This window comes from Carassius carassius, chromosome 4 (genome assembly GCF_963082965.1).
Source record: "Carassius carassius chromosome 4, fCarCar2.1, whole genome shotgun sequence".
Classification (NCBI taxonomy): domain Eukaryota; kingdom Metazoa; phylum Chordata; class Actinopteri; order Cypriniformes; family Cyprinidae; genus Carassius; species Carassius carassius.
This window is the reverse complement of record NC_081758.1, coordinates 28,693,638-28,707,003: the sequence shown is the minus strand read 5'-3', so window position 1 is coordinate 28,707,003 and position 13,366 is coordinate 28,693,638. Positions and strand designations below refer to the sequence as shown.

Below are 13,366 nucleotides of genomic sequence, written 5' to 3'. Positions count from 1 at the left end.
GGGAACGAAAAAAGGGGGACGTGATAAGGCTTAGCACGACTATATAGCAAGTACCCTGGCCTGCAGGGCAGGGACTTGCAGATTATAGAATCTAATAAATGTGGACGGAGAGGCCCAGCCTGCCGCCGCACAGATATCATCCAGTGGTATCCCGCAGGACCACGCCCATGACGAGGCCATACCTCGGGTGGAATGGGCTCTGATGCCGAACGGGCAGTGAAGGCCTTTAGATTTGTAAGCCAGCGAAGGCCTTTAGATTTGTAAGCCAGCGAGATAGTGTCTACTATCCATCGCGATAGGCTCTGCTTCGTGGTGGCGAGACCTCGGGTGCGCCCACCAAAGCATATGAAGAGCTGGTCCGACCTCCTGAATGAGGCGGAGCGCGCAATATAGGTTTTGAGAGCCCTGACGGGGCAGATGAAGCTCGCGTTGCTTTCGTCGCTTTGCGAGGAAAGGGCTGACAGCGAGATGACCTGTGCTCTGAACGGTGTTGAGAGCACCTTGGGGACATAGCCGTGTCTTGGTCTGAGAATGACTCTGGAGTCATTAGGCCCAAGCTCGAGACAGTCAGCGCTTACAGATAGCGCATGTAAATCCCCCACTCGCTTGACTGAGGCCAGAGCCAGTAGAAAAGCCGTTTTGAACGAAAGAAACTTCATATCGACAGACTGAAGCAGTTCAAAAGGGGGGCCCTTTAAGGCCTCTAGGACTGTAGACAGGTCCCAGGAAGGGATTGAAGGGGGTCGGGGAGGGTTCATCCGACGAGCTCCCTTAAGGAAACGAATGACCAGTTCGTTTTTTCCCAGTGATAGGCCGGCCACCGGAGCATGAGAAGCTGCAATGGCTGCCACATACACTTTGAGCGTAGACGGGGATCTGCCCGCATCTAAACGCTCCTGTAGGAAGGAGAGTATCTCCGTCACGTCACATAAGTGAGGGTCTAGGTTCCGTGTCCCGCACCAGGTGGAGAACACTGACCATTTCTGCGCGTAAAGGCGCCTGGTTGAGGGCGCTCTGGCTTCCGTAATGGTCTTTAACACTCCCTCAGGGAGGTTCCCGGGTACCCGTTGAGGGGCCATACATGAAGGGCCCAAAGTTCGGGGTGGGGATGCCAGAGCGCGCCATTCAGCTGCGTGAGGAGATCTTTCCGCAGCGGTATTGGCCATGGGGCTGTACTGGACAGCTGCATCAGCTCGGAGAACCAAGGTTGGGTCGTCCAGAGTGGGGCTACTAGCAGCATAGCACATCTGCTCTTCCTGACCCGATCGATGACCTGCGGTAGCATCGCGACCGGTGGGAAGGCATAAAGCGGGCGTCTGGGCCAATCGAGGGCCAGCGCGTCCCTGCTCTTTGAAAAATATATTGGGCAATGAGCGTTGTCTTCTGAGGCGAAGAGGTCGACCTCTGCCCTGCCGAAGATGCTCCACATCAACTGAACCGTTTGTGGGTGAAGAGACCACTCCCCAGGGGGAACATTCATGCGCATGCGCAGCAGGCCCAGTTTGAGAACCGCAGAGGCGGATGCCATCAGACCTAGCATTTCTTGAAATCGTTTGAGCGGGTAAAGAGACCCGGCTTTGAACGACACGGCTAGATGCTGAATAGTGAGAGCGCGCTGTGACGTCAGACGCGCTGTACACGTCACAGAGTCTATGTCTATCCCCAAAAAGGAAATCCTCTGGCTGGGAGACAGAGCGCTCTTGACAGTGTTGATCGTGAGACCCAGGCATTCTAAATGGCTGAGGATCCAGGATCTGTGTGTCGTCAGTAGTTCCTCGGAATGGGCTAAAACTAGCCAGTCGTCGAGGTAGTTCAATACTCGCACTCCCCGCATTCTCAGGGGTGCGAGAGCGGCATCCATGCACCGTGTAAACGTACGGGGCGCTACGGAGAGGCCGAATGGAAGAACCATGTACTGATATGTCTGCCCCTCGAAGGCGAATCTCAAGAATGGCCTGTGATGAGGTGCTATTTGAATGTGAAAGTAAGCGTCTTTCAGATCCACTGAGAAAAACCAATCCCTCGGGCGAATTTGCGCGAGTATTTGTTTGGTAGTTAACATTTTGAACGATCGCGCCATAAGCGCTTTGTTCAAACGTCTGAGATCTAGGATGGGTCTGAGACCGCCATCCTTTTTTGGTACGAGGAAGTAGCGGCTGTAAAAGCCTGACTCGCGCTGCGCAGGGGGGACAGTTTCTATCGCCCCTTTTGCAAGAAGGTTTATCAGTTCGGCGCGAAGGACGTGTGTCATTTCGCTTTTCACTTTCGTTTCGACCACGGCGCGAAAGCGCGGCGGTCTGCGAGCGAACTGGAGCGAGTAACCTCGTTTTATTATATTCAAAACACAATTTGATATGCCGGGGATGGCCTGCCATGCAGCGGCTCGTGCGGCTATGGGTTGAATGTGCTTCGGGCACTGGCCGCCTGTTATGAGAAAAAGCTCTTTTTGTGCTTTATTGAGGTCGCCGTGAAAACAGCGTTTGTGTGCAGGCGTGCGTGCATTGTAACAGGCTCGTTTACTGCAGTATAGACATCTCCAACCGCCTTTAGTGAGGGGATTGGAGGAAGTATGTGAGGTTTCTTGTGTGGTGGTCCGGCCGCAGCGGGACTTAACCACGGTCTTTTCAGCACGAAGGTCAGGAGGGCTTCGGAGGCTCGGGGTTCAGCACAATCCTGGGCCGAGGTCCCCGTCTCTCTGGCGGTTTGCGGCTCGTAGAGCGAGAGCGGTGCTGGGTTTTGGTCGCTGGGCGAGACTGTAAGTCTGGCTGCGATGGCTTCGAGGTCTGAGGGGGCGGCGCATTTCTACGGCGTCCCGCAGCAGAGCTAGAGCGTTTCGGCAGGAAGTGTCTCATTGCTTGTGACGTCTTCTGAGCCTCAGTGAAGCGTTCAGCGAAACCCTTAACCGACTGGCCAAAGAGGCCGGAAGGCGAGATAGGAGAGTCAAGAAAGGCGGATTTGTCAGCGTCTTTCATCTCCGTGAGCCAGAGGTGTCGCTCTAAAACAGCGAGGCTTGCCATGCTTCGGCCGATCGCTTGTGCTGTGGTCTTTGTCGCACGCAGGGCTAGATCAGTAGCGCTGCGGAGATCTTTAAAGTCATAGGTATCTGGGGCAGACTCGTCCAGGTTACGGAGAAGTCTGGCCTGAAAAACCTGCAGCACAGCCATGGTGTGTAGAGCCGAAGCAGCTTGACCAGCGGAGGTGTATGCTCGGCCAGCGAGAGCTGAGGTGGTGCGGCACGGTTTGGATGGATGCACAGGCTTCGACCGCCATCCTGCGGCTGAGGGCGGGCAGAGGTGTGCAGCAATTGCCTCCTCGAGAGGGGGGAGGCTCTCGTAACCATGGTCTCGGGCGCCGTCGACAGAGGAGAGCGCTGACGAGACAGAAGTTTTCAAGCGTGCGGAGAATGGGGCTTTCCACGACTTCGTGAGTTCATTGTGAACTTCCGGGAAGAAGGGGGCGTTTCTTTGCGGAGGGGCCGAAGCTAGCTTACGCAGTACGAGAGTACTCTCGAAAGGGAAACACATACGTGATGTAGGTACGTGATGTCACCGTGGACACACCATCCTAGTGGGTGGCGGTAAATGCACCTAAAGCTGGTTTGCCAACCTTCATAACACGTCAGAGAAGAAGAAGACGTCACTGCGCTACAGTCTGCTGCAAGGAGTACTTGAAGAAATTAGAGTACTTTTAAACAAAACAATTGTGCAAATGAGTGAAATATCTTGACGATACAGGTCGGGAAACAGATCGTGGAGATGTCTGGGAACAGTTTTTCTCAAGCAGTGCAACAACTACATGATTTTACGCAACTGGTATATAGTGAAATATTATTAGCTCGGCCAACTGCCATTTTAAACGTAACGTTAGTCTTTCTTTTGGTGGATGGGAAGGGAAACATATCTAGAAACACGTGGATCCAATAAGCAAGTGCGGAATTTTGAATTTAGGACCATATATGTAAATTGGTGAATATATTTGGTATTTATATTTTAAAATAAATGATTATAGCCATTCATACTTAAATCAACATTCTGACAAAATGGACCGTGATATGGCGATTTATTAAGCCTATAAATGTACGATATAGTAAACAAGAATATATTTTGCTCCAATTTACGTTAGTTACATGTAACTTAAGTGTCATATTCATAAACTTCACCACGTCAGCCAAGCATTTTAAAAGGTTCTTGAGATTTCACATAATGTAATAAAAATGTAATTTTTTATTAGTTGCAGGAAGTAGTCTATTTTCTGAGACTAAACGTCCAATAGCACTGTTGTGAAACTGGTCAAACGTGGTCAACATATAAAAAGTGGTCAACATATATCTGACTCGCAACTACATGAATTGTATGGAGCCTTTAGTTTATCAGTGCTGTCCAGAAACACGCTGTGGGGAATGCAAGGACATTGTATAGAAAACCCCTCAACCAGTTGCCCATTCATTCAGTCATTCACCCTGGACCTCATCTTCTGCAGCCTGAACTGTTTTTTTTTTTCTGCAGCCTGAACTGTAAAAATGTCTACAAAGAACATTGAAGGGCTATTCAAGTATATTCAGGAAGAGTTAGAAGAAAGCTATTTTGATATTTAGGTGAGCATTAATGAAGTTTAGTAATATTCTCTTTCTTGCAGGAAGGAAATGGCAAAGTCGGTCGGATTATTCGCATGGGAACAAGGAAGAGCCAGGTAATGTTTCTTGAGTTATTCAGCTATGTAATTTATTCATCAATAATTTCATCTTCTCATGAGAATATTTTCTACACTTTAACACTGTTTAATATTTAACATGTATTGTTTAATTAGACCATAATGAACTATAACCATTTTTTTTCCACAAACTATACATACAAAGTGTATTTTTTTTTTTAATGTAAAATGTATATCTACATTTTAGTATATAGTATGTTACCTAATGATCTGATAATCATTATATAAAGCCATGTTGGTTTAATAAAACATACATTTTAATGACAGATTTTATAAAGTGCTCCTTTGGAAATGTAGCTTTTTTTCCCCATTGTGGGTCACTTGGTTGGCCGAGGGTCCCACAGTTCTGTACAGGTTTACAACGCGTGACATGGACCATTATTTTGGGTTTTTCTCAATGCAAGCTCAAATGAAATAATAAATGGAGTCAGTTAAGTCAAAAATAGACAAAACTTGCAATTTCAATTTAATCGAGAGTATTTAAATTTTCTGTTCCAGGCAACCATTGTAAATTTAGGGTAGATAACAAAATGTAAATGGGTGTGAAACTAGTGTGCTTTAATCAGATAGAAACTGCCCCTCAGTCTCGCCATTATGATTGCTTGGAGTGACTGCTTACATTTAATCATAAAATTTATGTTATAGAGAATCTTTGAAATGACTTTGACTTTAAATATTGAGAGAGCCACTCTCAGAGTAAATTTATTCATGCATTTGCATCATATATTGCACCAAGACTTTGACATTGATGAAATTACATTTTTGTATTTTCAATAATGAGGTTGTGTGTGTCGCTCATCTGGCTCACATTCAAACAGACAGTGTGGCTGGCAGACTGAAAGAGCTTTATCCAGACGTTCATCTAGAGATAGGTAAATGAGGAAATTTTGCATGAATTCCATCTACTTTAATTGTATTGCATTTGTCATGTCTTTCAATTAAATGGGCAGATTTTCATTTGTAAATGTTGTTTGCACACACACAAACACAACTTTTCATTTTCTTGTCCTCATGCACTCACTGCTTATCTAAGAACAGAGACATGAATGATGATGTCAGAATCAGAAACAGTGCACAACTGTTAACCTCTTAACCTTTTTGTCTGCGTGCATTTCATTTGCCATGTCGACAACTGGGGACACTGCATTATTAAAGGTAGAATTCCATCCTTAATTTCATGTGCCATTATGCCAGTTTTGTGGTGTACATATGAAGAAATGCCTTTGAACTTTTGTGTGCCCCAACATGTACAAATCCATTATTACCTATCAGATGTCAGATCAGATCATATTTACCATGTTTTTGTAACTTGATAACTTGTGTTTTCTTAGACTGGTGAAAAGAGCCTCTTTACCAAAGAGCTGGAGAATGCCCTTGAGAGAAATGAGTAAGTTTGCTGACTTAAAACTGAGCTTTGGTTAGGACACTGATGCTAAGTATGTTCACATGTCAGCTCATATGAAGGTTCCCCTCTAAATCCCTCGTGTGTGTGTTTGTGTGTGTGTGTGTGTGTGTGTGTGTGTCTGTGTCTGAATGTGTGTGTGTGTGTGTTTATTCATCACTAGAGTGGATATTGTGGTGCACTCTCTTAAGGATTACCTACCTCATTGCCCCCTGGATTCACTATTGGAGCCATTCTTCGGTAAGGACCACAACATCGTCATCTCATAAATATTATTTTTATTATGTTTTTTTTCAACTAATGAATAGTTTAATTTAATTGATTGATTTATTAATTTACACTACTAGTCAAAAGTTTGGAATAATCCTTTTTTAAATGTTTTTATTTAGTCTCTTATGCTCTTTAAGGCTGCATTTATTTGTTGGAAAATACAGTAAAACACTAATATTGTAAAATATCATTATTTTTTTAAATAACAGTTTACTATTTTAATATATTTCATTAAAATGTAATTTATCCTTGTGATGGCAAAGCTGAATTTTCAGTAGCCATTACTCCAGTGTTCAGTGTCACATGATCCTTCAGAAATCTTTCTATATGCTGATTTGCTGCTTATTAAGATATATTTCTTATTATTATCAGTGTTAAACAGTTTTTGATACATAATATATTTGAGGAAATCAAGATACACTACCCTTCAAAGGTTTGGGGTAAACATGCTTTTTCTTTTAGAAAATTGACAGTAAAGACATTTAAAACGTTACAATTACAATTTATAATGATTTATATTTCAGATATGTTCTTCTGAAACTTCTATTCATCATGGAATCTTGAAAGAAAATTATTTCAACATTTTGAATGCTTTCAACATTGATAATCATAAGAACCATTATTAATAATTGAGCAGCAAATCAGCATATTAGAATGATTTCTGAAGGATCACGTGACACTGAAGACTAAAGTAATGGCTGCTGAAAATTTTGCTTTACCATCACAAATAAATTACATTTGAAAATCTTTTGAAAATAGAAAACAGTTATTTCAAAATATAACAATTAAATAAGTGTAAATAAATGATCATAAGTATTTTCTTTCAAAAAGATAAAAAAAACTTGCATTAATACAAACTTTTGAACAAAAAGTTACAAACCAGTAGTGTAAATATCCATTTAATTAATGGTTTATCTCATTTAATTTTTAAAGTTAATTTAGGAGCTGCATATTTATGACTTGTAATGACTAAGGGCATTTATGTAACCAAAGCTGTCAGAAACCTTTTGAAACCTTTTTTTCCCTCCCAGTGTGATTGGCACAAGTTCACTTCGCAGAGCAGCTCAGCTAAGGAAACGATTCCCTCAACTGGAGTTTGAAAATATTGTATCCTGCACTTTTCTTTCCTATTGCATCTGTGGAGGTTTATACATTATTAATGGCAGCAGCTGTATCATCGATTTTGACTGGACTGGTATAGCAAGCACATATTTCCTGGGTATTTTTTACACCAGCAAGTTTCCTTCTATTGTATATAGCATTGTAATAGAGTCTTCCTCCTCGACCTTACTGCTATAGAGAGGCAACCTAAGCACCCGTCTGAAGAAGCTAGATGAAAAGGAAGACTATGCTGCCATTATTCTGGCTGCAGCAGGCCTCAAACGTATGGGCTGGGAAAGCCAAATCAGTCAGGTATGTAACAGAAGATGCCACAGGTTTTTTTCTTTTGTGCTATGACATACATCTTGAGGATTATCAAAAAAGAAAAAGAATGTAGGGAATGGACTTGTTTCTATCCATCAGTTGTTGATTCGATGGAGACAGATCTGAATGCAAAAATACCAACTGCTATTCTGAATTTGAAGGTCTCTGGTGACTACAGCAGTGTTTATAGATGCATTTATCATATATTTATAGTAGTTGTTGTGTAAATTTCAGATTCTGTACCCTGAAGATTGCATGTATGCAGTTGGCCAGGTAAGTGTGCAAACATGCACAACCATTCATGAGCTATGCAATTACATTAGGCTTTCATGCATTAGATTTAAAATAGTAGTAAATATTTTCCAGTGTTTATACTCGTCATGCTTTGTACTTATTATTGTGTTGTTCATGCGAGAAAAAATGCAGCTGCAGCCTCAACTGTTAATGCACATTATAAATACTAAAGGAAACACCTGTGTAACAATTTGTTAACAGTTGCAGCCATAAAAGTGCACTTATCTTGGTATATGTTGCATGCAGGGTTTCTGCAGGTTATATGAAGTTAAATATAAGACTTTTTGAGTCGTTTTTAAGACCAAGTAAAGAAAATATAAGGAATACATTGAATGGAGCACAGTATGTCAATATGGTCTCTAAATGTAAATGTCTTGTATAAGCAATGATTCAATGTTTGAAAACACAGCTTCCATCTCCGTTATGTTTTAATTTAAAAAAAGCAAAGAAAAAAATCTTAAAGGGATACTCCAACCCAAAATAAAAAATGGGAGTCTTGTGACTTTACAGTGGTTCAACCGTGACGTTATGTTGCGACGAGAATACTGTTATACTGTACCCGAAGAAAAACTAAAATAATGACTTTATTCAACAATTTGTCTCCTCTGTGTCACTCCACATAAGCTTAGCTTACACAGAAGAGCATAAGCTGTCTGCGTACTGTTTAGATTCTCCAAAATGGCGCTATGCTGATGTGGAGTGACACAAAGGAGATAAATTGTTGAATATGTTAGGTTTTTTTTTTCATTCGCATATATTGTCATCATATAACGTTACAGTGGAAAAACTGATGGCAGATGGACTATTCTGATGATGTCTTTCATACTTTTCTGGACCTTGACAGTGTATTTTACTTGGCAGTCTACGGGACAGTAACAAGCCTCCTGGTTTTCATCCAAAATATCTTAAATTGTGTTCCAAAGACGAGTGAAGCATGTACGGGTTTGGAACGACATAGGGTTAAGTGATTAATGACAAAATTTTAATTCTGGGGTGGAGTAACCCTTTAAGGCTTGAATAATTGTGTGGAAGGGTGACATAATGCATTTCTTTATAACGAAATGTTTTTAGCAGTGTGTGCAGGCCAATCGGGGAGGTGTGTGTATGATATATAAAGAAAAGCTCTCGCGGACGCGGTGGTATGACGTTAATACTGATTGGTCTGCGACTGCGCGCAGTTCAGTGTGCCATTCACCATCAGAGCACGCACGGTTGCGACTCACGCAAAAGATGGCAGAAAACGCAGGGTGGTGTGGTGCTACTTTTCATCAGCTGAAAAAAGTATAATACAAGCAACCTTTTTAAACGCTTGCAAACAACACACCCTGAAACGTATAAAGAGGCTGAACAAAATCAAGATGCCCAGTTTCCGCTGCCCAGTCTTCCTCTGCCCGACAAAAGACATTACAGGAGAGTATTCATGGAGGCAAACCTTATCCAGTTACAAAGAGCACAGTCATTAACTTATTAACTGTACTCCCTGTCTCTGTCATAACCATTAGGCGAATACAAATAAATATAAAGTGTGTATGTTTGTGTGTGGTGTCCTGGTTTTCCTTACATTAGGGACAAAACGCACAAGTAATACCAATACATTTTGACTTCCTGAGGACTTTTTAGGTGTCCATGAGGAGTGCTCCAGAAACTGCTTGTTTAAAAAAAGAAATAAGTAAAACTATGCAGTTTATGTTGTTGGTATTTTTGTTTAAGTAAGATTTCAGTTATTTAATCAATATTTTTTGTAAGAAGGTTGTTTAAACATTTTAATTTGTTAAATTTGATTTTCTAATAAATGAGTTAATAATGGCCAGAATGTTTATGTCATTTGCCTTTAAAGTTTAATAATAATAATTATTATTATTATAAATGTATGTATTTTTACAATTAATAAAAATCACATACACTTTTAAAATTATAAGCAGTATCTGAATCGTTAAAATTGTAACAAAAAGTATCGGTATCATATCGCATGGGAAAAAAATTTGGTATCACCCATCCCTAGTCCATGGTAAAGAGACAAAATATAACTATATTTTCAGGCATTCAGTGGCATGTTATGATGCTACTTCACACAATACGAATCTGAATAAATATTAATAAGGGAGCCAAAGACATTCTCACAACAGCCAGGAAACTAAATGATGCTCAATAGCTGATTTTTTTTTTACATTTTGTGCAATGGAATATTAGATCTACAACTTTTGACATGCTGTCAACTTGGATAAACCGTAAACTATGTCTCTAGAACTAAAATACAACCTTTATTGGCTGTATATATCAATGTATTAATAAACAACCAAAAGGTTACTTCAGATACTATACCTCAGTGCTATCAATGTGATGGCACCCATTTCTCTCGGCTTCTGGTTCAAACCCAAGACCATGACATTTGTAACGTTACTGTTTTGACTGCTGTTGTCTCTTCTCTTTATGCACAGGATTCTTGAAGAGAATTCATGCTGATAGTCCTCCACTTCTAATGATGCCAGGCCTACCCTCTTTATCTATGAACTTCTTGAAAATAAATACCATATACATCCGACCATGATTTCGAATGACGAATTTAGTAATATATTTTACCTTTATTTAACAGCATATCCCTGGTCTCACAACTATGATGCCTTTTTAAAAATTAACCGGAGTGAGTTACAAGCAAATTAAACTAATATATACATATAAACACGGTATACACCCACACAATATAGTTTGAATACCATAAGGTGCCTTTTGATTAACTTACATAGTCAAGTTAAGTCACTCCCGTTGATCACGCGGAATAGTTATCGTTCACATCGGAACAAAACGTGAAAACTTTTTACAAAAAAAAAAAAAAAAAAAAAAAAAAAAAAAACACAGGTAACGTTAAAAAGGCTCCATACAGACTAGATAATTCAGACATATGGGATTTGCTCTTTTTCGGACAACTTGGGTGGCCCTTAAAAGGGCCTTTGGGTGCATTAACTCAGTTCAGCATTGCTCTTAAAACTCCTGTGATTGAGAAGAACCCTTCTTTCCCGATTTACCGGCGCTAGGAACAGCCTGGCCAGTTTTCTTGGGCAGAAGCACGGCCTGGATGTTGGGGAGAACACCACCTTGGGCAATGGTCACTCCGCCGAGCAGTTTGTTCAGCTCCTCATCGTTACGGACGGCCAGCTGAAGATGGCGAGGGATGATGCGAGTCTTCTTGTTGTCTCTTGCAGCGTTTCCCGCCAACTCGAGGATCTCAGCGGTAAGGTACTCGAGCACAGCGGCTAGGTACACGGGAGCACCAGCACCTACCCTCTCAGCATAGTTGCCTTTACGCAGGAGACGATGCACACGGCCGACCGGGAATTGCAGCCCAGCACGAGAACTACGAGACTTCGCTTTAGCGCGGGCTTTACCTCCGGTTTTACCTCTTCCAGACATGTTGTTTATGAAACTTCTTTCCTCAGCTTGCAGAAGAAATCAGTGAGACGATCTGTAGAGCTGCTGCAGTATTTAAGGACTGCCTGAACTGGAGCTGTGTGGTCCCGCCCATCGTTATTTGGATACGCCCAGTAGAGCACGGATCTGATTGGATGTTAAGGCCAATCATAGCGCGGAAATGTTCTCCTATTGGCTTGAACCTGTAGTGCATAAATAGCGCAAGCTAACAAACCAATCCGAGCGCATCTAAATGTGAGCGAGCTGATTGATTCGTACGGCTCGTATGGTCTTTTGCGATGTCAGTCCAATTTGGGCGGTAAATTCAAACCAATTGAACATATTCCCTCTGAATTTTAAGTGACACAGCTTGTCGTAAAATCATGAAGAAATTATTGTTTTGTGTTTAACCCTCACCCCATTTTTTTAGTTTAAGGTGATATGTAAAATTTTATATATAAAATACATTTTAGATTGCTTAATTTACTTTAAAGAAATGAATGTTATTAGTGGGACACTTACGGCAACACTTTCTCTGTTTCAAGTCATATAACGTTAGTAACGTTACATTTTCAAGGGGAAAAAAACCGAAGAGGAATGGTTTTTCAAAAATAGTTTATTTCGATATATTAAACATCAAATTAAACACAATAATATAAATCTCCGAATACATCAGAAGGTCCACTGTCTTCGTCTTAGATTGTTCGCTGTTATCATAACATTCTGGTCATATATAACATGTTCAGGCTTTATGCTCCAGGACTCACACACGAACTGTCATTGATTCATGAACTGCAAGTCATCATTTTATTGGTGAAACGTTTTCCTGTATTAATTAGATTCGGGTTAACGTTACAACCATTTTTTTTTTTCAAAGCTATAATTATTTCAAATATTTGACAGAACCAAATCCTGAAACAGAGTCGTTTGATCATATGCGATGGAGGGGGATACGAAAAGAGAGATTTCTTAAAGAGATAGTTAAAGATTAAAGATTTCTTAAAGAGATAGTTAACACAAAATGAGAATACTTTTCATTACAAACCTGTATGACTTTATGATAACAAGAGAAAAAAGACAAAAATAGATTGTATGCACATCAACAGCCTCGGTCACCACTGCATCTATGATCCATACAAAGTAAACAAGGGTGAATAATGGTAACGCTATAACTCTGTGGGTGAACTAACGTTATACCGTTAACGCGAATTTGTAGTGTATCAGAAAACAATAAAATATTCTGCTCAGTATTATCATTACTATTAATAAAATCTACTTGTGGTAAGTAAAGCACGTGCGGAAGCCCGCTACTCTGTACAAGTTTACTACAACTAACGTTAACCTTAAATGGAAAAAAAAAGAAGAAGAGGAAGAGGAAACGGGGTTATATGTTTCTGGGGTAACGTTCACGCCTGTTTTGTTCAAACCTTCTCTGACAAAAAAGATAGATAACGTGATTAAACATATTTCACCTTTTCATTGTATCCCCTGAGGTTTGTTTTCACATGGACCCTGAAAATAGCACTATTCTCCACTGCAGATTCAGCCTGATTTACAATAAGTTGTGGAATAATTTATAAATATACACAAATGCGTTTTCCCCTGTATCCCTCGAAGGGCTTACACTTTACAACCAACACACGAACGTAATTTAGTGAGATATGCCTACAGTAAGTTCTCAGTCTCCGTTTTCTTAAACAAATAGAAACATCATTATAAAATATTATTAAGCCACAATGAAAGTCAAACGTAGCACTATTTGAAAACGGCATAATATCCCTTGATCTAAATGTTATAGCAACAGCAAAACGAGAACAAAGCTCACAGCATGTCTTAGCATATCACACTGTGGAAATTCTC

General features: G+C 40.8%; 1 protein-coding gene and 1 long non-coding RNA gene across 2 annotated transcripts; one reads left to right on the top strand and one right to left on the bottom strand.

Annotated features, from left to right (window-relative positions):
* Positions 1-7,391: 7,391 nt before the first annotated feature.
* LOC132130864 (uncharacterized) lies at positions 7,392-8,062 on the top strand. Its single transcript, XR_009428795.1, has 3 exons — positions 7,392-7,489; positions 7,682-7,795; positions 8,042-8,062. It is a non-coding gene; the product is annotated as an uncharacterized LOC132130864 (long non-coding RNA).
* Positions 8,063-10,934: 2,872 nt separating this feature from the next.
* On the bottom strand, positions 10,935-11,545 carry LOC132130855 (histone H2AX-like). The gene has a single exon (XM_059542698.1). The coding sequence runs from the start codon at positions 11,507-11,509 to the stop codon at positions 11,081-11,083; it is 429 nt and encodes a 142-aa protein (XP_059398681.1). The 5' UTR covers positions 11,510-11,545; the 3' UTR covers positions 10,935-11,080.
* Positions 11,546-13,366: the final 1,821 nt, after the last annotated feature.

Excerpts from the sequence above, each read along its gene's own strand:
- LOC132130855 (XM_059542698.1), bottom strand. The coding sequence starts at position 11,509 with ATGTCTGGAAGAGGTAAAACCGGAGGTAAAGCCCGCGCTAAAGCGAAG.